Here is a 25,160-nt window from a genome sequence, read left to right on the forward strand (position 1 = left end):
TGCATATGCCACATTCTTGTCTCTTTGCACAACATGCATGATAGAATACTGCTCTTAGGGGCACCTCGCACAAAATTTGAGTCAGGAGTTGGCAAATAGCAAAAGCAGTGGACAATTGCAATATACAAAAAATACATTGAGAAATATCATCTAGAACCAGTCCCAAAATGCCAAATATCACCAACATGTAAAATCTATCAAATCTCACATGCATGGATTAGGTAGCACATTGAGTTAGAGACAAAATTTTGGAGCTTGAAGAGCTACTTAAGCTCATCTAGAGATGTATTAAAAGGTTACTGACGGTTGTAAATAATCATCCATAAAACTAAAATGGAAAATAATATTTCATATATCAAGAAAGAAAGTCAATTAGCACAAGGATAAAAATGCTTGAAACTGAAAAAACTAATATCTTCAGAGAAGGGGAATTCACACATTGGACCATACCATATAAGATGCATCTACAAGTATGACAAAATTTAAGTTTTACTAAAATATTTATATTGCAACATTTTAAAATGAAATGTATTGATAATAAAGCAAACATACTAAATTAAACATACATTAATGCATACATTCACCTTTGGTTTTACATATATAGCACACATCAGAAATAACACTGCTGCATACTTAGTATTAATTCCAAATGATCTACACTTTGTAGAAATGCAGGCTACAACAATTTGAAATTGTTGCTCAAATTGACTTGTGTGAAATAGGAAAATACCTGGTAAAAGCCATCTTCCCATTTTTGGCTTCATACAAATTGTTGTAAACAATCTAAGTTCCTAAGGAACTTGCTGTAACTCCTTTTAGATTTTTATTTGACAACAAATATAAGAATAGTCCATCCTTCTCTATAATTAAAAATGTCACTAGCATTGTTATGCCAGTAAGTGGAGCTCTGTACACACTTTTAAGCAAGCATACATTGAGTTGTTTTGTCTGAGCAATGAGCTGGGTGATACTATCTATTTGGTCCAATTTCAGAAAATGCACTCAAAGAAATCATCTGGAATCTCTAGCACTATACCCCACTGGGAGACAAAATTGATGGAGCAAAATTTATTTCCTCAATATGAGTGAACTCTGGTGTTGAAAAACAGTGATTGCCTTTTCAGAATTCCAAAGCAATGAAGACCACAGATTCAGCATGAAGAAGAAAGGTTTGTGCAGCTCATTACATCTATGAATAAGGAAAAAAAATCCTTTACATCAGCATAGTTATTACACAGCTGTGAGTATCACTGGAATAAAGCAACCTGGGTTGAAAAACTGTGCCATTCTCTAAGAAGTGGCCCAGTGGAAATCATAGATTTCCTTAGTGCATTAAATTAATGCACAGGTGGAATCTAGTTCACTTGAGGTATTAGCAATGCAGCAGTACAGTGCAGTAAACCATACAAGCTAATAAGGAGATTGTCCTACCATCTGCTTTCATTGCTGTTTTGGTAATTCAGGGACTACATCAGGTTTTTGCCATCCCATCAGTTTGAAACACAACAAATGTGTCAATAATCTCTGTCCATGACTGCATAATGCCAGTGATATAAAAATTGTTTGTATTACCATTTTAATGATACTGTTCTCAACTGTAATTAAGGAAAGAAATGCACTTTTTTGAGTGGGGGGGGGGAGAGAAAGGATTTTTAAAAAAACTTCTTAGAACTTCCTAATAATCAACTAACTTATTATTTGCATCTAATACTGTAGACTTTATACGAGTCAAAGTTTATGCTCATCATCCACTTGTCTGATAGTGTTAGGATTTGGTTACCCACCATACACTTTTTCCAAGTATTAAGAATAAGAAAGCACAATATCAGGCACTTGCAGTCATGCTGTTCCAGAAATGTGCAACTTTTCAACCTACCAATGAGGCAATAAGCAGAACAATTTCTCTCTTACGAATCCTTGCATGTTATTTGGAAATTATTTTATAGAGTTACATTCATAATTAAGTGAAGAATACTTAGAATTCTTGAAAGTTATCAGTTTAGCACCAGAGCTACTTCTGATAGAGGCTTACAAAGGCATCTCTAAAAATAATAGAGAAAACGTATGAATTGCCATTTATCCCACTGTCCTTCCTACCCATATTCCTTCTGAAGTGTTATTCATGAAGTTTGCCTTCTGCGCTCTTGACCCATGTAATTGAAACCATCTATGGCACACTAAGTCGTTGATATTGTTAACAATCTTTAGTCAGCAACTGCCCGGTCTCTTTCAAAGCCATCATTAGCACCATTAGCATCATTAGGGGGGGAGTGGAATAAAGGTCTGCTGCCACTTTCAAAAAGGCATATGGTTATAGAGCTTAGAAACATGTCCTTCAGCCCATGAAGAATTTCATGTCCATACTAACACTATTTACCAGCATCTGGTCCACAGCTGCCGAGGTTAAATCCAGTTCGAGTCTAAGTTCTACTTAAAATACACACTTTCACTGCCCACTTCACTTTGAAAGTGCATTCATGAGTCAAATCACCCTCTAGGTTTAAATGTTCTTCCTTGGATCCTCTCTTAATCTTAAACTACTTAATCTTTACCCTAACCCTATACCTTTGCATAAAGATGCCACTGCAATATGTAAACATTTCAGACTACTTATCTGTGCTCTTCATAATTTTATATAATCCCATCAGTTTCCACTTGGATCCAAGGAAAACCCAGCCTAACCAGTCCCACCTCATAATCAAAATGTTTCATCCCTGGAAATATCCTGGCAAAACTCCTCTGCGCCATGTCCTTCCTATAATGTGATGACTCAATTCTCAAGCAGTGGCCTAACAAAAGTTTTACAAAATTGTACATGATCTCCATTCACTTACATTCTATGCCCCAGCTAATGAATATGCATCCTATATCCTGCTTCACAGGCTTGTCTACCTTGGCTGCCACTTTCATGGATCTATTTATTTATATTCCTTAAGACATAGGAGCAAAATTAGGCCATTCAGTCCATCAAGTATGCTTCACCATTCCATCATGGCTGATTTATTATTCTTCAGAATCCCATTCTTCCACCTGTAACCTTTGACATCCTGACTAATCAAGAACCAATCAACCTCTGCCTTAAATACACCCAATGACTTGGCATGCCAGCTGTCTGTGGCAATGAATTCCACAGATTTGCCACCCTCTCACAAAAGAAGTTTTTCCTCATATCTTTCCTAAGTGGACACCAATTCTGAGGCTGTGCCATCTGGCCGAGACTTCCTCATGAGAGGAAACATCCTCTCCACATCCACTCCAGGCTGTTCAATATTCAATAAGTTTCAATGAGATTCCCCCCCACCACCACATTATTATTCTAATCTTCAGTGACTACTTGCCCAGGGTCCTCAAACTTTCCTTCTTGGTATCATTCCTAGAAACCTCCTCTGGATGCTCTCCAATGCCAGCACTTCTTTTCTTACATAAAGAGCCAAAAAGTGCTCATAATACTCCACGTGCAGTCTGACCATTGCCTTATAAAACCATAGCATTACATTTTTGCTTTTGTATTCTAGTCCTCTTGAAATGAATGCTAATATGTATTTGCATTCTCAACCTGCAAGTTAACCTTTAAGGAATCCTATACAAGGACTCCCAAGTCCCTTTGCATCTGTTTTTGAATTTTTCCTCCATTTGGAAAATAGACAATGCCATTATTCCTTTTGCCAACGTGCATGACCATGCACTTATCTACAATATATTCCATCTACCACTTCTCTGCCCATTTCCCCCAATCTGTCGAAGTCCTTCTCTAGACATCCTGCTTCTTCAACATTACTTGCCCCTCTACCTATCTTCATATCATCTGCAAACTTGGCCTCAAAGCCATCAATAACTTCATCCAAATCACTGACGTATGACGTGAAAAGAAGCAATCTCAACAGCACTGATCTCAGACCACAAACTACAAAGGCACTCTTTATTCCGCTTCCTGCCAGTTGGCCAATCTTCTATCTATGCTAGTATATTTCCTGTAATACCATGGCTCTTGTCTTGTTAAGGGGCTTTGTGTTCAGCACCTTGTCAAAGGCCTTCTTAAAATCCAAATAAACAACATCCACTGACTGGCTATCCTGCCTGTTATTTTCTTGTAGAATTTCAATAGTTATGTCAGGCAAGATTTCCCCTTTAGAAAACCATACTGACTTTGGCCTGCTTTATCATGTGCCTCCAAGTACCCCAATACCTCATCCTTAATAATAGTCTTCAACCAGGCTAACTGGCCTATAATTTCCTTCCTTCTGTCTCCCTCTGTTCTTAAAGGATAGAATGACATTTGCAATTGTCCAGTCCTCTGGAATCATGCTAGAATCCTGTATCTTGAGTGATCATTACTAATGTCTCCACAATCTTTTCAGCCATCTCTTTCAGAACCCTGGGATGCAGTCCACCTGGTCCAGGTGACTTACAGATATCTACCTTCAGACTTTTTAGCCTCCAAGCACCTTCTTAGTAATAGCAACAACACTCACTTCTGCCCATTGACACTCTCATTTCTAGCATTCTGCTAGTGTGCTCTACAGTGAAGATTGACACAAAATACTTAAGTTCATCTGCCATTTCTTTGTTCCTATTACTACCTCACCAGCATAATTTTCCAGCAGTGTAATATAAATTTTCACCTCTTTTACTCTCTATATATCTGAAAAAAACTTTTGGCGTCTTTTTTTTATATTATTGGCTAGCTTACCTCCATATTTCATCTTTTCTCTCAAAGAACATAGAAATTTACAGCACATCCCAGGCCCTTCAATCCACAATGTTGTAACCTTCTCTGGAAACTGCCTAGAATAGCCTTCTATTTTTCTAAGCTCCATGTACCTATCCAAGAGGCTCTTAAAAGACCTAATTGTATCTGCTTCCACCAATGCCACTGGCACTGCATTCCACGCACCCACTATTATCTCTGTGGAAAAACTTGCCTCTGACATCTCCTCAGTACCTATTTCCAAGCACCTTAAAACTATGCCCCCTCATGTTAGCCATTTCAGCCCTGGCTATCCATATGATCAAAGCCCCTTATCATCCTGCACACCTGCTGGCTGGTGGAGCAATGGCATCAGCGCTGGACTCCGGAGCAAAGGCTCCCGAGTTCGAATCCAAGTCGGGCCACCCCTGAGCACGCTTTCTATCTGTGCCAGGTTGAGCGTCAAGCTAGCCTCGTTTATTTTTTTAAAAAAAGAAAAAGTAAAAAATACAAGGGTCAAGTCAGGAACATTCATGTCGTGACCCGGTTAATCCAAAAGGAGACCACGTGCCAGACAAGAACGGATGACTGTCTGGTGCAACTCACTTTTAAAAAAAAAAATCTTGCACACCTTGATCAGGTCACCTCTCATCCTCTGTCGCTCCAAGGAGAACAGGCCAAGTTCACTCAACCTATTCTCATAAGGTATGCCCTCCAATCCAGGCAACATCCTTGTAAATCTCCTCTGCACTCTCTCTATAGTATCCACATCCTTCCTGCAGTGAAGTGACCAGAACTAAACATGGTGCTCCAAGTGGGGTCTGACCAAGGTCTTGAATAGCTGTAACATTACCTCACGACTTGAACTCAATCCCATGGTTGATGAATGCCAACACACCATATGCCTTCTTAACACTGTCAAGCTGCGCAGCAGTTTTGAGTGTCCTATCGACACATTTCTTTATGAAATTTTAGTTACATTCTGTTAGTTTTTAAAAGCTTCCCAATCCTCTACCTTCCCACTATTTTTTGCCCTGTCTTCTGCTTTTATGCTGTTTTTGACTTCCATTGTCAGCCACAGTTGCCTCATTTTCCCTTTGATTACCTCCTTCATCTTTGCGTTGTATCTTTCCTGCGCCTTCCAAGTTGCCTCCGGAAAGAATGGTTATTGCTGTTCTGCCATCATCCTGGCTAGTGTTCCCTTCCAATCAACTTTGGCCAGCTCCTCTCTCATACCTCTGTAATTCCCTTTCATTGTTTACAGCACTTATAATATTGATTCATCTGTCTTTATCTTCTCCCTCTCAAATTGAAGGTGAATTCTAAATTCTAACATATAATGATCACTCCCTTCTAGGGGTTCCTTTACCTTAAGCTCCCTAATCAAGATCTTCACACAATGCCCAATCCAAAATGGCCTTTCCACTAGTGGGCTCAACCACAAGCTGCCTTAAAAAAAAATTAAATCAAATCCTCAGAGAAGGCTTTTTAACTAGGTACACTAGTGGACCAATCATGTGACAGCAATTCAATGCATAAAAGCATGCAGACATGGTCAAGAGGTTCAGTATTCAGACCAAATATCAGAATGGGAAAGAAATGTGATCAAAGTAACATTAACCATGGAATAATTGTTGTGTGTCACACAGACAGTTTAAGTACCTCAGAAACTACTGATCGCCTGGGATTTTTATGCACAACAGTCTCCAGAGTTTAGTGTGGCTTCCTCCTGGTAAGTCATCTCCTCCAATAGTATCCAAAGTAGTATACTTGTAATCTTCCACAGAGGAATTTATTACATTGAAAACTTTTTAAGAAACTTCCCTTCAAAATGTCTGTCACTGTTTATAGAAAGCAGTTTTCGTAACTCTAATCTCCTGCAGACCTATAACTGTCCAAGATACACACATAAAATGCTGGTGGAATGCAGCAGGCCAGGCAGCATCTATAGGGAGAAGTACAGTCAACGTGTCGGGCCGAGACCTGACGAAGGGTCTTCCTATAGATGCTGCCTGGCCTGCTGTGTTCCACAAGCATTTTGTGTGTTGCTTGAATTTCCAGCATCTGCAGATTTCCTCATGTTTGTGTTTTTACTGTCCAAGGTAATTGTGCTTCTCCAATGCTAGCCTTTTAATTTTCACTAAACTTCAATATGTCATTGTTTACAGCAGTATTTTCAGCTGGTATGACTCAAAGTACTAGAAATGCATCCTGCATGCTCTCCATCTTTCCACCCTTTTTCAAGTTTATCCATAAAACGCATTTTGCCAACAATTTTGATTATCTACTCCAATGTCTCTATAAGCATTAAATATATTCAATAACTTGAAGAAATTTTGGATATTTTGTTACATTGAGAATTACAACACGTTAATAATGTTGAAACTTTAGAAAACCCATTCATGGCCCCTTTTTCATCAGATTCATGCTTATTACTTAGCCACTGCCCCATAAACAAGATTGTATCATGAGAAAGACAGAGTTAAACAAACATAATATTGTACACTATCATATGGTTGCAAGTTTTGCACTTTGAAGATCTTAATACAATATTAAACTTCAAACATGGATTTTCAGACAAATATTCTGATGTAAACAAAGTACCTGCAAAACAATGCTGCTGAATATATTATAGTGGAAGTACAGTCTGATAATATTTAGTATGTTAATGAGCAGTTCATTTGTTTGTAAAAACTAGCCCCTTAAAGTTTAGTCATCTACAGATTGGTCTGACTATATGTTGAAGCTCAACTGCATTAAGCCAAGTTTTTTGAATTAATGTTCGGTGTTCAACATCATATTGTTTAAAGCCAATCCAAATAAAAAGTTAAAATTTTTAATACATTTACATGTAGAAGAAAACTGGTCTCTGTAGTTGGTAACCTACCGTTGACTGCTTATTTTGTAGATTTTCATTCTTTCTTACCTGTTACCTTTTGCTGTGTCTATTCTTCAAACTCTGTTTTTAAAAAATCAAATTTCAAACTGATCTTATTGTCAAAGGTTCCCAAGAACATTCTCTTATTATGAAGTACAATGCATTACACATTTGTGACTCTCCTTCTGAAAGTGAAACAGGCTATTTTGTCTTTTATGCCAGGCCTGTTTCCTTATTGTAGATACTTAAATATTCTGAATAGTTTTTTGTTCCAGCTCTTGACTTGAGAGGAGAAAGAGCTAACATGAACATCAGTGTAATGCTTTCTTTCTGCATAGATCTGCAAATGATTCACCTGCCAAAAATGTACACTTTTATAATTTAACATTTGTTTATCCCACTTAAGATTCATTACAATGCTGGACACATACTTCCCTTGTGGCAAATGCTCTGCATTGCATACGATCTGCATTTGCAGAGTGACATATACTCCTGCTCATACCTTGATATGCTTGTAAACACAATTGTCCTATGTATGAAAGAGGCAAGGAAAGTTTGGGAAGAAAAATTCAAGAGCTAAATAAATAGAGGTTCCAATTATTCCTCCTTGGACCCTGGAGAGGACTCCAAAAATCTAAAAAGCCAAAGGGCAAAAGCTTCCTATACTCTGGCACACACAAAATATGCTGCCGTTGACTTGCCAAACCACATGTCCGTCACCTGTAAATCTATTAATGAACTGTACATTCTCTTATCAAAAATCTTCAAAGCAGCATAGTAAAGTAAGGATTCTGATCTACATTTTCATCATACCAATTTTTCATGATACATTTATTCTGCTGCCACTCCATGCTACAAGTACAAGACTCATTTTATTCCATGGTTTGTTGATAAGAATGGAATGACTGTTACTGAAGGAAAAAATATAATATTAAACCTGTATATTCCACCTATACATACACCTCTAACCCAGGTCCAGTCCTTTTGTGACTGAGAGCATAACGTACAACAACTAAGATCAGAATAACTAGAAAATGCAGAAAAAAAAGTTAAGGTACATACGTTCATTTTTTTTTTTTGTCTTTGTTGTTTTTTTCAATTTTATTCCTAGCATGAGATTTGTTGTTACTGCTTCCTAATTAATAACTAATTAAAATAAAATTTATCCAAGCCTTTTGCTCAATCATTGGTCAATTTGCAGCTTGCCAGTCTTAATCACTCAGTCAACTTCTTACCCAGGTCTCCCTAGTTTCTTTCCCTTCATATACTTTTACAATCATTGCCCTACGTCAGTGTCCTCTGATTTCAACAGATGGCAAATTCTCTAAAGGATTAGCAGAGTTCAATGGCCTCCTGTTCCAGAGAATTCTTCCAGCTATACCTAACAATGTTAAAGGACTTCATTATTCCTTATGCTGCTATCTTTAAATGAGTTCTGCAACTAATTATTACATAATCCACAAAAAAAGCAATCAACAAGCAACCAAGCTTATGAAATTGCTGTAGAAAAGCAAATGCTTCCAGAATTGAACATCTCCTGCAGTTTTATAATATTAACCCAATTCATATTGAATGAAAAGATTTGGAAGTTAGGACATCTACAAAAAATTAAATTCAAAATGGCACGATCACATCAAAAAATCTCATGCAATATTAACTAACAGATAATTTTGAAGTTGAAAAATATTTTCTTACCTACCTTAAATATCTACCACTAAAGTTCACTCACACACACACACGCACAAAATTTTAAAGCAGTTTTAAAAACCAATATAGCAAGTAGGTCCTGTTCAGTTTTTCAAATAACTTAATTTTATGATTAAACATTTTTCAAGCAACCACCTAGTTTTTAAAGAAATGAGAAGCCTGTGAAAGTGAATATTATTCTGCAACAACTGATCTGAAGTGAGTGAATAAAATATATTTGATTTCTTCAACAGCACGGTTGTATAAGTTGTATTAATTTTATTACCACAACTTTGATCTTAAAAGTGGAACGGAGAACTCTGAATCATGTTTATTGATATGAAACAACACAGCACACACTTAAAATCTACTTAAAGTGCTGTACTATTCAGTGTTTACTAGAAATTAATTAGATTGCTGACTTGGGGAAACTTAATGTGAACTCTTTGGTTCTTCTGAATAAAAAAGAAATGCAGCAATTTTGGTCTGCTCAAATTCTCAATCTCTTATCAATATTATTTCAGTTATGGAGATTTAGAATACAAAAGTAAGTTCTAAGTTATCCCAAGGAACCACAGAAAATCCTATAAGATGTCAGCATACTTCAGACATTATGACTAATTGGGCCAAAAGCCCCATGCCATGCATCTCCCAATCTCCATCAGATATTTGATTCATAGTACTGTTAAATTATGTACATGAAATTAGTTACCTGTGATTTATTAAGCAGACTGAGGAGAAAGAATAGTCATACATACTATAAATGATCTTGTGTTCAGTATGTCAAAAGATAAATATGGAGCAAAGTTTGTAGTTAAGTACATTAGAAACAGAATACTGTTCATAATATTTTATGTGGAACTTCAATTATCATCCTTTGAACTAATAACATTCATATAAAATGTTCTTCCAGACACCAGTGAGGTAAAGTAAATATGGTTTAGATGAAAGGGAAAGGTCTCTGAACTTATGTTATCAAAAATAATATTAAAAAAAATCATCAGAATGGTTGGGAGTGGGAGGGATAGGGATTAAAAAAATCTTGTGATGAGTTTATGCACAGGAACTGGATGCAGACTGGGAATGGGTTGTATTTGGACAGTACAACTCACCGTCTCAAAACCATTCTTTTTCATCCGCCTGCAGGACTTGAGGTAAGTACGTATACGCTTCCGGGCACGCTCCTGATATTCAGGGAATTGCCGGCTGCATGATTCAATTATTGCCTGGATCTTTTCTTTAGGCTGCTTAGAAATGGGGACCATTCGGTCCAAGTTTTCATCTACAAACAGCCTCACAAACATCTGTTGGTAAGAGGAAGACAGAGGAAAGAATGCATTGGACGACTGCTCTACTTGGTTCTTTGCTGAATGGACACCATAGGATAAATTCAATGATACTGCACAACCAGTAGGTAACCCCACATGATGAAAGACTGGCATGGAGAGGGTGCTGCTCTAGCACTGAACTTCCAATTAGTATTTTTGTCTTTCGAAGCTTCTCACTGGGGTGCGAGCTCAATGAATACATGTTTAAATCTGCAACTGTCCTCAGGCAGAATGACTTTAACATAGAAGGATTTTTAAAAAAATCATCAAATACAATCCAGTTAGTTGAAATAAGGGATTATTCTTAAGGAGTTCACAATTTTGTGTACTATAAAAGAAAAATATCAGGCTGTCCAACAACACAAAGAATTTTGAATTTCATAAATATATGTCACATCTTTAAAAAGTGTATAATCTGGTCATTAATCACACTCTATAATATTGTAACCATTTAACAAAATCATCACCTGCACTCCCCTAGCCCATGCAACCACACTGCCATCCCCTATGCAACTTAATTCTGGAGACTATTGTTCAATAACTAATCAGAATATTTTGGCTGCAACCAATGTAATCAATAAGGCTACTAATTAATGATATTACTCAGCATTTGCTGCTTTACCCCCTGCAATTCTACTAAAGCTCTATCTTATTTCAAGCATAAATTTATAAACAAAAAGGTGTTAAGTATATGTACAAACATAAGATATTCAAGTTTAATACCAACAATATTCTACATCATAATACATTAACACATTTTTGAAATTTGACACAATTCACATTTCTGTACAACTAAAGTTGCCAGTAAAGTTTTGTATGACAAATAAGTTTCATTTTAGATATAACTGGAATTTAAATATCATTCAATCTGTCCATTGCATGCACAGTTATTTGATAATGCTTTTTGTTCATGAAGGTAATGTTGAAACATTAGTTTAAAAGGAATTACTATTGACTACCACATTTAAAGAAAGAAAATCTTGGTCATTATATTGTGAATTCATATTTCAATATTTCTCCTTCTACTGAATGCACATTCAGTGCCACACAGGAGATTCAAGCAGCATCTCACAGAGAGAATCACCTGTGCCAGAGTTTAAAATCCAGATTTTTGCTCCTGAGCAGCAGCTTGTAATTACAACAAATCTTGAAACAATTTCCCTTGGAGGTGATCACCCCACAACATCTGCATCAATAGGAAGAGGGAATTGGTCACATCTGGCAAACAGGAGAACTAGGCCATGATGTAGGAGACCCTGTGTACATATCCTCTCCAAAGGTTTTCTCATTCAAATGTACCAGGGTCAAAAATATCACTGAGAAGCCACAGAAAGTGAGGGAGTTGGGAGGGTGAGTGAATCAGAGGTTGTGGTCAATATTGGTAACAATGATATAAGTATGAAAGCCCTGTTGCCAGATTATACAGGCAGCTAAAGACACAATCTCAAAGATGGGACATTCAGGATGTACTTGGGTAACAAGCACTGGTGAGTGCAGAAATAAAGGAAAATGCAAATGAGTGTGTGACAGATGTAGGAGAAAGGGCTTTAAGCTCTTTGGAATATGGACTAATTTTGAGGGAGGTAGCATCCCTCAAAAAAGCTAGATCTCAACAGGACTAGGACTTGTATCAGAAAGTTTTGGAAAGAAGAAAGAAAAAATTGGTAAGACTGGTTCCTCCTTTGAGTTTGGAAGGCAGTAGAATGAATTTAAAAGGCAGTGAGATTAAAAGCTGGGGGGGGGGTGATAGATAAAAAAATTAGATGTGCTTTAATGCAAAATATTTAGGAAGTAAAAGTGATGAATTGAAAAGACATAAATTGTTGTTATCTTCAAAATAGGGCTTTTGGATGATATGGAGCAAGGGAAAATAAAAAGATGTACAGGATTGATTTTTAAAAAACTACAGGTATGGGAGAGGTAAAATGGCAAAAAGATTAACAATTCACCCCATCTGAGCTTCAGCTATGGGACAAAAGGTAATTATATTGCTGAGAGATTATTTGCTCTTAACAATCAGAAGAAGAAAGGAGATGAATGTTTGAAGATGGCAGGACTGCTGACCGAATGGTTAGTGAAAATACGAGGACACATGTAAAGAGGTCTATATTTGTAAAACACCAGATAGGCCACAACTTCAGTAATATAGCTAATGCTGATCACCACTTAATACAGAAGTTTGATAATCCTACAGAGTGTGTAGAAAAGATTTAGCAGAAAGGCTCCAAGGATGAGAAACTTCAGCTATAAGACTAGATTGAAGGAAGTGGAGTTATTCTCCTTGTAACAAAGGAGGCTGACAGGATATTGGATAGAAGTAAGACTTAGGGTAAAATGACGAAATGGTGGTAGAAGAAAACTTCAAGTACCCCAGCCATATCTGGCATAGTAACAGAGAAAGCATATAGAATTGAAGGATTCTTGAATGGAATTATTTAAATCAATAGCAAGCTCAGCAAAAGTGTAAATGTGACTAGATGAGCGCTTAGGGAATAAACCTGGGCAAAGATGAAGGTATCTATCAATGGATGCAATCTGATGCAGTCATGATGCTTCAAATTTAGCAGAGAAAAAGGCAGACAGTGTAGACAATTTAAAAGAAATAAATTGATTGCAATTGAAGCAATCATGAAGAAAGCAACTAGTGGTTGCACCTTGTTTGGAGCTTGAGTTGATTTGATACGTCACCAAAGACTATTGCAAATTTCTATAGATGTAACCATATAACCATATAACAATCACAGCACGGAAACAGGCCATCTTGGCCCTCCTAGTCCGTGCCGAACCCTTAATCTCACCTAGTCCCACCTACCCGCACTCAGCCCATAACCCTCCACTCCTTTCCTGTCCATATACCTATCCAATTTTACCTTAAATGACACAACTGAACTGGCCTCTACTACTTCTACAGGAAGCTCATTCCACACAGCTATCACTCTTTGAGTAAAGAAATACCCCCTCATGTTTCCCTTAAACTTCTGCCCCCTAACTCTCAAATCATGTCCTCTAGTTTGAATCTCCCCTACTCTCAATGGAAACAGCCTGTTCACGTCAACTCTATCTATCCCTCTCAAAATTTTAAATACCTCGATCAAATCCCCCCTCAACCTTCTACGCTCCAATGAATAGAGACCTAACTTGTTCAACCTTTCTCTGTAACTTAATTGCTGAAACCCAGGTAACATCCTAGTAAATCGTCTCTGCACTCTCTCTAATTTATTGATATCTTTCCTATAATTCGGTGACCAGAACTGCACACAATATTCCAAATTTGGCCTTACCAATGCCTTGTACAACTTTAGCATTACATCCCAACTTCTGTACTCAATGCTTTGATTTATAAAGGCCAGTGTTCCAAAAGCCCTCTTCACCACCCTATCTACATGAGACTCCACTTTCAGGGAACTATGCACAGTTATTCCTAGATCTCTCTGTTCCTCTGCATTCCTCAATGCCCTACCATTTACTCTGTATGTTCTATTTGGATTATTCCTGCCAAAATGTAGAACCTCACACTTCTCAGCATTAAACTCCATCTGCCAACGTTCAGCCCATTCTTCTAACCGGCATAAATCTCCCTGCAAGCTTTGAAAATCCACCTCATTATCCACAACACCTCCTACCTTAGTATCATCGGCATACTTACTAATCCAATTTACCAGCCCATCATCCAGATCATTTATGTATATTACAAACAACATTGGGCCCAAAACAGATCCCTGAGGCACCCCGCTAGTCACCGGCCTCCATCCCGATAAACAATTATCCACCACTACTCTCTGGCATCTCCCATCTAGCCACTGTTGAATCCATTTTATTACTCCAGCATTAATACCTAACGACTGAACCTTCTTAACTAACCTTCCATGTGGAACTTTGTCAAAGGCTTTGCTGAAGTCCATATAGACTACATCCACTGCCTTACCCTCATCAACATTCCTCGTAACTTCTTCAAAAAATTCAATAAGGTTTGTCAAACATGACCTTCCACGCACAAATCCATGCTGGCTACTTCTAATCAGATCCTGTCTATCCAGATAATTATAAATACTATCTCTAAGAATACTTTCCATTAAGTTACCCACCACTGATGTCAAACTGACAGGTCTATACTGCGGAGATCATCCTGACTGGTTGCATCACAGCCTGGCACGGAAGTTCCAACATAGAGAATCACAAGAGTCTGCAAAGAGTTGTAGATCCACCAAACTCTATCACAAGCACAACACCCCCACCATTGAGAACATTTTCAAGAGGTGTTGACTCAAAAAGACAGCATCCATTATTAAGAACCCAAGCCATCAGGGACATGCCTTCATCTCATTCCTACCATCATGGAGGAGTCACAGGAAACTGAAGACCCACACAGAATGATTCAAAAACAGCTTCTTCCCCTCTGCCAACAGATCTCTGAGCCCATGAACTGTCACATTATTCCATTCTTTGCACTGTATTGCTGCCATAAAACAACAAAATTCATGACATTTCAGACAGTGATGATAATTCTGATTCAGTTTTACCAGGCTGAGGTACAATTTAAGAAGGCTCATAACAGCTGCATTAAATTAAATCACTATACTTTGAGAACAATGATATGAAGCTTCAGACTAAGTAGCTTCATGGTAAAACAAAAATGTGGTCTTCCAAATCTAGACTCCCATAAACGTCAATATAAATACCAAGGCAGGTAAGCATAATGGAAAGGGGAATGGGTGACAAATACAGAGAGAAAACACAGGAGAAAGCTCAGAGAAATAAGGAAGCTAACAGATGAAATTAAGATTTTAAAAATGAGCAAGCAATAAATAATGACATGAAACATTTGAAATGCTTTACTAATACGATGGGGTAGTCTATTGATGACCAAAACAATAGCTTGTGTTCTGAAGAAGAACACAATTAAATGTATGTGGATGAGTGTGTGCCTTCAAGAACATAGCAGACATACTGGATAATTTCAGATGGTCCAAGATTTTCAAGAAATAAGGAAAGGGAAGATAGAGTATGAAAGTAAATTGGCACAAAATATAAAAATAAATAGCAAAAGTTTTTATAAATATATAAACATAGAAAACATACAGCACAATACAGGCCCTTTGGCCCACAAAGTTGTGCTGAACATGTCCCTAACTTAGAAATGACTAGGCTCCATGTACCTATCCAAAAGTCTCTTAAAATATCTTATTGTATCCACCTCCACCACCGTTGCTGGCAACCCATTCCACGCACTCACCATTCTGAGTGTAAAAACTTACCCTTGACATCTCCTCTGTACCTACTCCCCAGCACCTTAAACCTGTGTCCTCTTGTGGCAACCATTTCAGCCCTGGGAAAAAGCCTCTTATCATCTTGTACACCTCTATCAGGTCACCTCTCATCCTCCTTTGCTCCAAGGAGAAAAGGCCCCGTTCACTCAATCTATTCTCATAAGACTTGCTCCCCAATCCAGGCAACATCCTTGTAAATCTCCTCTGCACCCTTTCTATGTCTTCCACATCCTTCCTGTAGTGAGGCAACCAGAAATGAGCACAGAACTCCAAGTGGGGTCTGACCAGGATTCTATATAGCTGCAACATTATCTCTTGGCTCCTAAATTCAATTCCATGATTGGTGAATTAAGATGATTATAAAGAATCCAAGCATCCATATCTTATTTATAAGTCTCTTGTGCGGCTCCTTATCGAACACCTTCTGGAAATCCAAGTATACAACATCTACCTGTTCCCCTCTATCCATTGCACTCATTATATCCACAAAGAACTCCAGTAGGTTTGCCAAACAGGCCCTGCCCTGTCTGAATCCATGCTGCGTCTGTCTAATAGAACTATTCCTTTCTAAATGTTTTGTTATTTCTTCCTTAATGATGGCTTCAAGCATTTTCCTGACTACAGATGTTAAGCTAACTGGCGTATAAGTTGCCTGTCTTTTGCCTACATCCTTTTTTTTTAAAATGGCGTAAAATTTGCTGTCTTCCAGTCTGCTGGGACCTGCCCAGAGTCTAGAGAATTTTGTTAAATGATTACCAACACGTCTGCTATAACCTCCACCAATTCCCTCAGTACCCTGGGATACATCACATCAGGACCAGGGGACTTACCAACCTTCAGGCCCTCTAGTTTACTCATCACTATCTCTTTATAAAGCGGAAGAGGGTGGCTAAAGTCAACGTAGGTCCTTTGGAAGATGAGAAGGGTAAATTGATATTGGGTGATAAGGAAATAGCTGAGGCACTTAACGACTATTTTGTGTTGGTCTTCATGGTGGAGGACACACCTAATATGCCGAAGAACAATGTTATGATTAAAATGGGTGGTACCTCGATAAAATCACCATCATTGTGGTTAAGAAGGCATACGGTACATTGGACTTCATCAACTGTGGGAATCAGTTTAAGAGCCAAGAGGTAATGATGCAGCTATTTAGGACCCACTTGGAGTACTTTGCCCACATTTGGTTGCCTCAATATAGGAATACCTCAATTCTATGGAAACCATAGAAAGGGTGCAGAGGAGATTTACATGGATGTTGCCTGGATTGGGGAGCATGCTTTATGAGACTAGATTGTGTGAACTTGGCCTTTTTCTCCTTGGAGGATGAGAGGGGACCTAACAGAGGTGTAGAAGACAATGAGGGCAATGATCATGTGGATAGTCAGAGGCTTTTTCCCAGGGCTCAAATGGCTAGCATGAGAGGACACAGTTTTAAGGTACTTGGAAGTAGGTACAGAGGAGATGGCAGGGGTAAGTTTGTTTTTTTTTTATAAACGCAGACAGTGGTGAGTCCGTGGAATGGGCTGTTGGCAATGGTGGTGGAGGTGGAAACGAGAGGTTCTTTTAAGAGTCTCCTGGATAGGTACATGGAGCTTAGAAAAATAGAGGGCTATGGGTAAGCCTAGGTAGGTCTAAGGTAAGTAGAAGTTTGGCACAGCTTTGGGGGCTGAAGGGCCTGTATTGTGCTGTAGGTTTTCTATGTTTCTATGAAGTAGAGAGTCTATAGAGGGATACAGATAGGTTAAGCAAGTGGGCCAAGGTCTGGCAGATGGAATACAACATTGGTAAATACAAGATCATCCACTTTGGAAGGAATAATAGAAGAGCAGATTTTTATTTAGATGGTGAAAGATTGCAGCATGCTGTTGTGCAGGGGGACTTGGGAGTGCTTGTGCATGAATCGCAAAAAGTTGGCTTGTAGGTGCAACAGGTTATTAAGAAGGCAAACGGAATGTTGGCCATTGCTAGAGGGATTGAATTCGAGAGCAGGGAGGTTATGCTGCAACTATACAGGGTACTGGTGAGGCCGCACCTGGAGTACTGTGTACAGTTCTGGTCCTCATATTTGAGGAAGGATATACTGGCTTTGGAGCCAGTACCAAGGAGGTTCACCAGGTTGATTCCAGGGATGAAGGGGTTAACCTATGAGGAGAGATTGAGTTGCCTGGGACTATACTCTCTGGAATGCAGAAGAATGAGAGGGGATCTTATAGAAACATACAAAATTTCGAAAGGGATAGAAGTAGGAAAGTTGTTTCCATTGGGAGGTGAGACTAGAACTAGGGGACATCACCTCAAGATTCAGGGGAGAAGATTTAGGAAGGAGATGAGGAGATACTGTTTTTCCCAGAGAGTGGTGAATCTGTGGAATTCTCTACCCAGGGAAGCAGTTGAGGCTTCCTCACTAAATATATTTAAGAAATAGTTAGATCGGTTTATACATAGTAAAGGATTTAAGGGTTATGGGGAAAAGGCAGGTAGATGGAGCTGAGTTTACGGACAGATCAGCCATGATCTTATTGAATGGTGGGGCAGGCGCGAAGGGCTGGATGACCTACTCCTGCTCCTATTTCTTACGTTCTTATGTAATGAGGAGGCATGAGGAGCACGATAAATCAACTGGTTGACTGCAGACACAGCAACAATCTTGCACTCAATGTCAGTATGGCCAAAGATGATTGTGGACTTCAAGAAATGTAAGTCAAGGGAAGACAAATTAGTCTTCACTGAGGGATCAGCAGTGGGAAGAGTGAGCAATTTCAAGTTCCTGGGTGTCAATATCTCTGAGGATCTATTCTGGGCCTAATACAATGATGCAATTACAAAGAAGGCATAACTGTAGCTATATTTCATTCAGAGTTTGGAGAGAATTGGTATGTAATTTGCAAATTTCTACAGATGTACAGTGGTGAGCATTCTAACTGGTTACATCACCATCTGGTCTGGATGGGCCATTGCACAAGATCGGAAAAGTTGTAAACTCAGCCAGCTCGATTAGGGGTACAATCTCCCAGCAACCAGGAAACCTTCAAAAGGCTGCCCCATCATGCAGGACATGCCATATTCTCATTGCTACCATCAAGGAGGAGGCAGGGGAGCATAATGACAGACTCAGTGTTTCAGCAACAGCTTCTTCCCCTCTACCATCAGACTTCCGAATGGACAATGAACCCATGAGCACTTTCTCAGTATTTTCCCCCTCTCTTTTTACACAACTTTTTAAATTTATTTTTATATATACTATTTATTGTAAGTTATCATTTATATTACTATGTGTTTCAATGTACTGCTGCTGCAAAACAACAAATTTCACAACATATGCTGGTAGTATTAAACCTGATTGATTCATTGAGCTTCTCTGCACAATGGAGAATGATGAAATGGACAATGAGATTAATCAGGAAGGTTAATTAAATTATAAATGGAGAGAGAGAAAGAGGGAGAGAACCAATTAAAGGTGCGTACATATTTAAGTAGATAAGTTGCCGAGGGTTGATAAAATACCTAGCAAATCAGATTATAGAGAGAGAAAAAACTTAGAGTATTACAGATGGATAACCTTACAGCAGAAAAGAGCAGAGAAAGCAATTCACTTGTACTCCCCATCAACAAAGAAACCAAATGCCAATTAGACAACAGCTTGGGAAAGAACTCCTGTTCGATCAAAAGGGGCAACCCTAAGACTCTATTGTCATTCATCACATTATTCCTCTGTCCCATCTCCACTTTGACCTATCTGTTCGTGACCTCCTGTACAACAAGATCCAACCAAGTACATTGGAGTCTCTGAGTCTCGATATCAAATCAACACTCACAGGTAATTAACTTTTCTGTCTATGATGGAGCTGGCCAGTTCTGCTCCAAGGTTATCCAACTTGTTTCTTCTCCGTCACAGATACCATTTTTTCCCTTGAAGTTCCAGTTCAAAACAGCACTGACCTGCATTTCACAGTTTTAGAAGACCCTTTCCTCATTAGTTTATTAACTACATGGCTCCATAAACACTAGAATTACCTCAGTAACCATGGCCTCACCCTATGAGAGGTATTATCTATGAGGTATTATCCATCCCACTCTCCATCACTCAGTAAGGCTAAGATTAACTTGTTTTCCCATTTGTCAGGGGCCTTAGACCAAAAATATTAACTCTGATTTTCTTTCCATAGATGCTGCCTGACCTGCTGAAAGCACAGCCGTGCCTCCACTTCCTTCAACTTCAGTAGGTGTGTGGTGGATAGTACACTGACTGTTTGTATCACAGCCCGGGAATCACCAATGCCCTTGAACAGAAAATCCCACAAGAAGTAGTGGATATGGCCAGTTCATCATGTGCCACCAACAAGCACATCTATACAGTGTTATTGTAGGAAAGCACAATCCATCATCAGCGAACCCCATCACCCAGGTCACTCCTGCCATCAGGAAGAAGGTACAACAGCCTCAAGACTCATGCTACCAGGTTCAGGAACAGTTATTACCCCTCAACCATCAGAGTCTTGAACCAGATAGGACAACTTCACTCAACTTCACTTGCTCCATCACTGAACAGTTCCCACAACCTATGGACTCACTTTCAAGGACTCTGCATCTCATGTTCTCCATATTTATTGCTTATATATTTATTATTATTATTTCTTTCATTTTGTATTGACAATTTATTGTCTTTTGCACACTGGCTGCATGCCCAGTTGGTGCGATCTTTCATTGATTCTATTATGGTTATTGGATTTATTGAGTACGTCCACAAGAAAATGAAACTCAAGGCTGTATATATGGTGATTGAGCTTTGAATCTTTCTAATATTTTCAGTTTTATTTATGAAAATGCGCAGGTTCACTTCCTAGACATGGATGTCCATAGGCATGGTATTAGAGGATGCTAATACTCCTCAAGGGAAAAATGTGTACACTGAACAAAGACAAGTCAGAGAGCCTAATGCTAGTGATGGGAAAATTAGCAAACATTGTTCTGAAGGACAGCATAAATAAGTATTGAGAAGCACAAGTTATTCAAAGAGAATCACCGTGACCTTGTAAAAGAATGGTTGCAACTGATAACACTAACTGAAGCAAGGAAGAATAAGGTAGAGCATTTGCCTTTTCACCAGGTAAATTGATCATGAAAGTAAAAGCCAAATTAAAGTAGAAAGCTGATTTAAAAAAATGACCAAGTATGATAAAGCAAACAAAAGAAAATCTGCAGATCCTGGAAATCCAGGCAACACATATAAAATGATGGACGAACGCAGCAGGCAAGGCAGCATTAATGGGAGGAACTCGAGGGCTGCAGTGGAGTTTTCAGGACTACAATTATGAAATCTACTCAAGATGGCAAACTTAATAGTCATTGACAGTGAGGAGGGCAAAGAGAGGAAAGGAATACATGATAAATAGAAGGATACTAAAAAACTTACAGGAACTAAAGAGTTTCATGGTATATGTCTCCTGAACATCACAGACAGCCAGGTTAAGAAGGCATGAGAATATAAGGAGCAAAGCCATGGCAGATAGAGTAGAAACATTTAGAAACTCTATAGAAAACATTAGGTTACAGCTAATGTACACTACAGTTTGGTAGAGATTTAAGTTTTAAGGATTATAAACTACTTAAAATAGATCAAGGTTAATTGATTGAAGGGAAGAGGATCCTCAAGAACAGAGGAGATCTGGAACAATATTTTTAACAGGAATCTGTAAGATGCTTGTTGAATCATAAACTACAAAAGCTACTGACTGAGAGCTAGGAAGTACTGTAGGTGTACTACAAGAACTCAATTTTTAGCTTGTATTAGCAAGATAGATTGAATAGCCTCCTTTTGTGGTGCAATCTAAGGTTTTCTGAATTAAAGTATTTTATAATCCTAATTCATTGAGTGCAAGCAAATTTATCAGTTAAATAATATGTCCAATAATTAAAATAAATCAAATATCCATCAATTATTCTGTTCTAAATAAAACATATTTAAAACCAATATAAATGTAAAGAAACCTATTTATTAGTATATGTTTTACAAGTGTCACTATAATATTTATAAATAGGAATGTTATTAATTCTTGGTCACTGGAATTCATGATTTTAGAAGGAATATCTAACAAAATGACATTTTGGGCAAAGTAATCTTCCCGAATAATAAATCAACCTCTGTTTTTAATCACAGTGAAGTTTTATTTTGCTCTTATAAGTGTGAGCAAATATTTAACAAAATCAGAGTGAAAAAATCAGGTGTGCCTTTGAAAGATGATCCAATTTGGCAGGTAACTTAGATGATTCAATAAGGCTGATATTAAAACCTTGGTTTCTCATTTCTATGGTCTAAAGCCATAGGTCTAGTCTCAATGTACAGTACATTAATGCATATATTATATTATCCCTGGTCCCTCAACACCAGCTCCATAGCAAAGAAAGCCCAGCAGCGTCTCTACTTTCTGTGAAGGCTGAGGAAAGTCCATCTCTCACCCCTCATCCTCAACACATTCTACAGGGGTTGTATTGAGAGCATCCTGAGCAGCTGCATCACTGCCTGGTTCAGAAATTGCACCATCTCGGATCGCAAGACCCTGAGCGGATAGTGAGGTCAGCTGAGAAGATCATCGAGGTCTGTTTTCCCGCCATCATGGACATTTACACTACACACTGCATCTGCAAAGGAAACAGCATTATGAAGGACCCCATGCACCCCTCATACAATCTCTTCTCCCTCCTGCCATCTGGGAAAAGGCTCCGAAGCATTCGGGCTCTCACGGCCAGACTATGTAACAGTTTCTTTCCCCAAGCTATCAGACTCCTCAATACCCGAAGCCTGGACTGACACCTTGCCCTATTGTCCTGTTTATTATTTATTGTAATACCTGCACTGTTTTTGTGCACTTTATGTAGTCCGGTGTAGGTCTGTAGTCTAGTGTAGCTTTCTCTGTGTTGTTGTTTTTTGTGTAGTTCAGTCTAGTTTTTGTACTGTGTCATGTAACACCATAGTCCTGAAAAACGTTGTCTCATTTTTACTATGTACTGTACCAGCAGTTATGGTCGAAATGACAATAAAAGTGACTTCATTTGACTTGATAAGTGTGCTACTGAATATGAGCTACATTAAAGTAGTATATCAACATGAAATGATCTGTAAACACAAAAGGTTGTAGCAATGAGTGATATGTAATGTGTCACACATGGCAATGCAGTCAAATAGGGATGCTTCATTTTGAGGAAAGTTGTACATTTGACAAACACACACAAAATGCTGGAGCAACTCAGCAAAAATTAGACATCTATGCTGGGGAATACACAATCAATGTTTTGGGCAGTGACCCTTCATTGGGACTAGAAAGAAAGGGTAAAAGCCATTCTTGCTTCTGTCCCCTTCCTTTCCAGTCTCGATGAAGGATCTCAGCCGAAAATGTTAACAGTTTTTAATCCCTCCATAGACACTGCCTGCCCTGCTGCGTTGATCAGATGTACAGCTTCCCCCAAAATGCAGTGTCCTCATTTGATGGCATTTACATGTGTCACATTATGTATCATACATATATTGCTAATGTGCAAGAAGAATGAAGTTAAGCATAAAGATTGTTAACAACTTGCATCTATATAATGTTTTTAATGTCATAGTATAACTGAAGATTCTCCACACGCTTGCAATCAACGACATTTGTCATAAGGCTGAGGAAGTTGAATTGCAAGAGATGAACTACACTTGGTCAAGGAAGTAATTTATAAAATAGGAAGGAACATTAAGCAGGCATGATTTTGGGGAGTCAGGCAACCGTTAAAATTGGGAATACCAGAACTGGGGTATTCCAGAAATCTGGCAAGATTAAATGGCTGCAAATGATTCCAAAAATATTTAAGGACACAGGGAGAACTTGAAAATATAAGAATTTCAATACTAAGGGTTTTCAGAAGAAGAGCATATGCTTCTCACCAAGCACTAAAGGAATTGTGAATTAATGATATACTGGAGTCAGACAATGTTGGAATAGTTATGTATGAAAGTAACAACACTGGGATAGTTATGTATAAAAGTAACAAAGGCATGAATGAGGTCAGCAACAGCAGCTGGCTACAAGAGTTTGGCAAAGTTACAGAAAACAAACTTTTAAATTACCATTTTTCTCCCAAACCATCAAGACAGATGGGTGTAAATGATATCTTTATAATGGATCCCAGTGTTCTCACATAATAATCCACGTAAGACTTAGTACTTTACACTGCAGCTAACATAAAATTTGAAACCAAAATACTAAGGATACTAAAAGATGGAAATTTATCAACTTAAAACTTGGGATTTTTTTCTGCCTCTGAAGATGTAACCGAACTGCAAAATATTTGCAGTATTACATTAACCTTTTGTCTGATTGCCATCTTATCAGAAAATTTTCAGTCAAATGGGAATTAAGATGAAGAAAGCTAACAGAATTAATTCCACCCACCAGAAGTACACATTATCACGATCCAAACCGTGATACACTTCTGGCAAGTAAAGGTACATAGATAAGAGAGGGATAGATTGAACTGAGCAAATAACAGGTAAAATAAAATATACTAGCATTCAGGTAACTGGTATTGAACCAGTAGCAATCATGATCTAGAGTTCATAGTGGTCTTGTTAATAACAAAACCCAACATGATACAAGCATGCTTTTTTTCTGAGGGCAACAAAGCATAGAAGTGTCCTATGAACCAATTTTCCTTTGTCTATCCTGCTTGTTATTTCTTCAAAGAATTTCAACAGATTAGTCAGGCAAGATTTTCCCATGAGGAAACCATGCTGATTATCACCTATTTTATCATGAGCCTCCAAGTACCATGAGACCTCATCCTTAATAATTGACTCCAACATCTTCTCAACCACTAAAGTCAGACTAACTGGCCTATAGTTTCCTTTCTTCTACCTCTCCCCCTTCTTGAAGAGTGGAGTGACATTTGCAATTTTTTTCCCAGTCTTCTAAAACCATTGCAGAATCCAGTGATTCTTGAAAGATCATTACTAATGCCTCCACAATCTCTTCAGCCATCTCTTTCAGAACTCTAATTGGAATGGGAGTGTTAATTAAATCAATACTAATTTTGTGAGCATAGCCATTATTATAAAATGTGACCAGAAAGAGTTTTTAAGAAGCATCCCAGTCTACTATCCTTCATTCTGTAAAAGAATTCTGTTCTATTACTCTCTGTTTTCTGTAATTTTGATTATTTTTGATCAGTTCTGCTCAGGCCTCAGTTTTGCTAATCCTCCTAGCCAACATTTATGGGACTCTATCACCTTCCTCCTGAAAATCTACCCGATGACAGAGATTATAATGATCTCTTTTACCTCT

At 38.2% G+C, this 25,160-nt stretch overlaps 1 protein-coding gene across 3 annotated transcripts in view; it reads right to left on the reverse strand.

Moving 5' to 3' along the window:
- The window catches only part of LOC132399690 (nucleolar protein 4-like), a 305,251-nt gene that overhangs the window by 22,834 nt on the left and 257,257 nt on the right, over positions 1 to 25,160 (reverse strand). Inside the window, exon 8 of one of the 3 annotated variants that reach the window (XM_059980352.1) lies at positions 10,364 to 10,555. The exons of the other annotated variants lie outside the window; for them this stretch is intronic. Coding sequence (XP_059836335.1) covers positions 10,364 to 10,555 — 192 coding nt within the window. The remainder of the gene's footprint in view (positions 1 to 10,363; positions 10,556 to 25,160) is intronic. 3 annotated transcript variants of the gene reach the window in all.

This window comes from Hypanus sabinus, chromosome 1 (assembly GCF_030144855.1).
Source record: "Hypanus sabinus isolate sHypSab1 chromosome 1, sHypSab1.hap1, whole genome shotgun sequence".
NCBI lineage: Eukaryota > Metazoa > Chordata > Chondrichthyes > Myliobatiformes > Dasyatidae > Hypanus > Hypanus sabinus.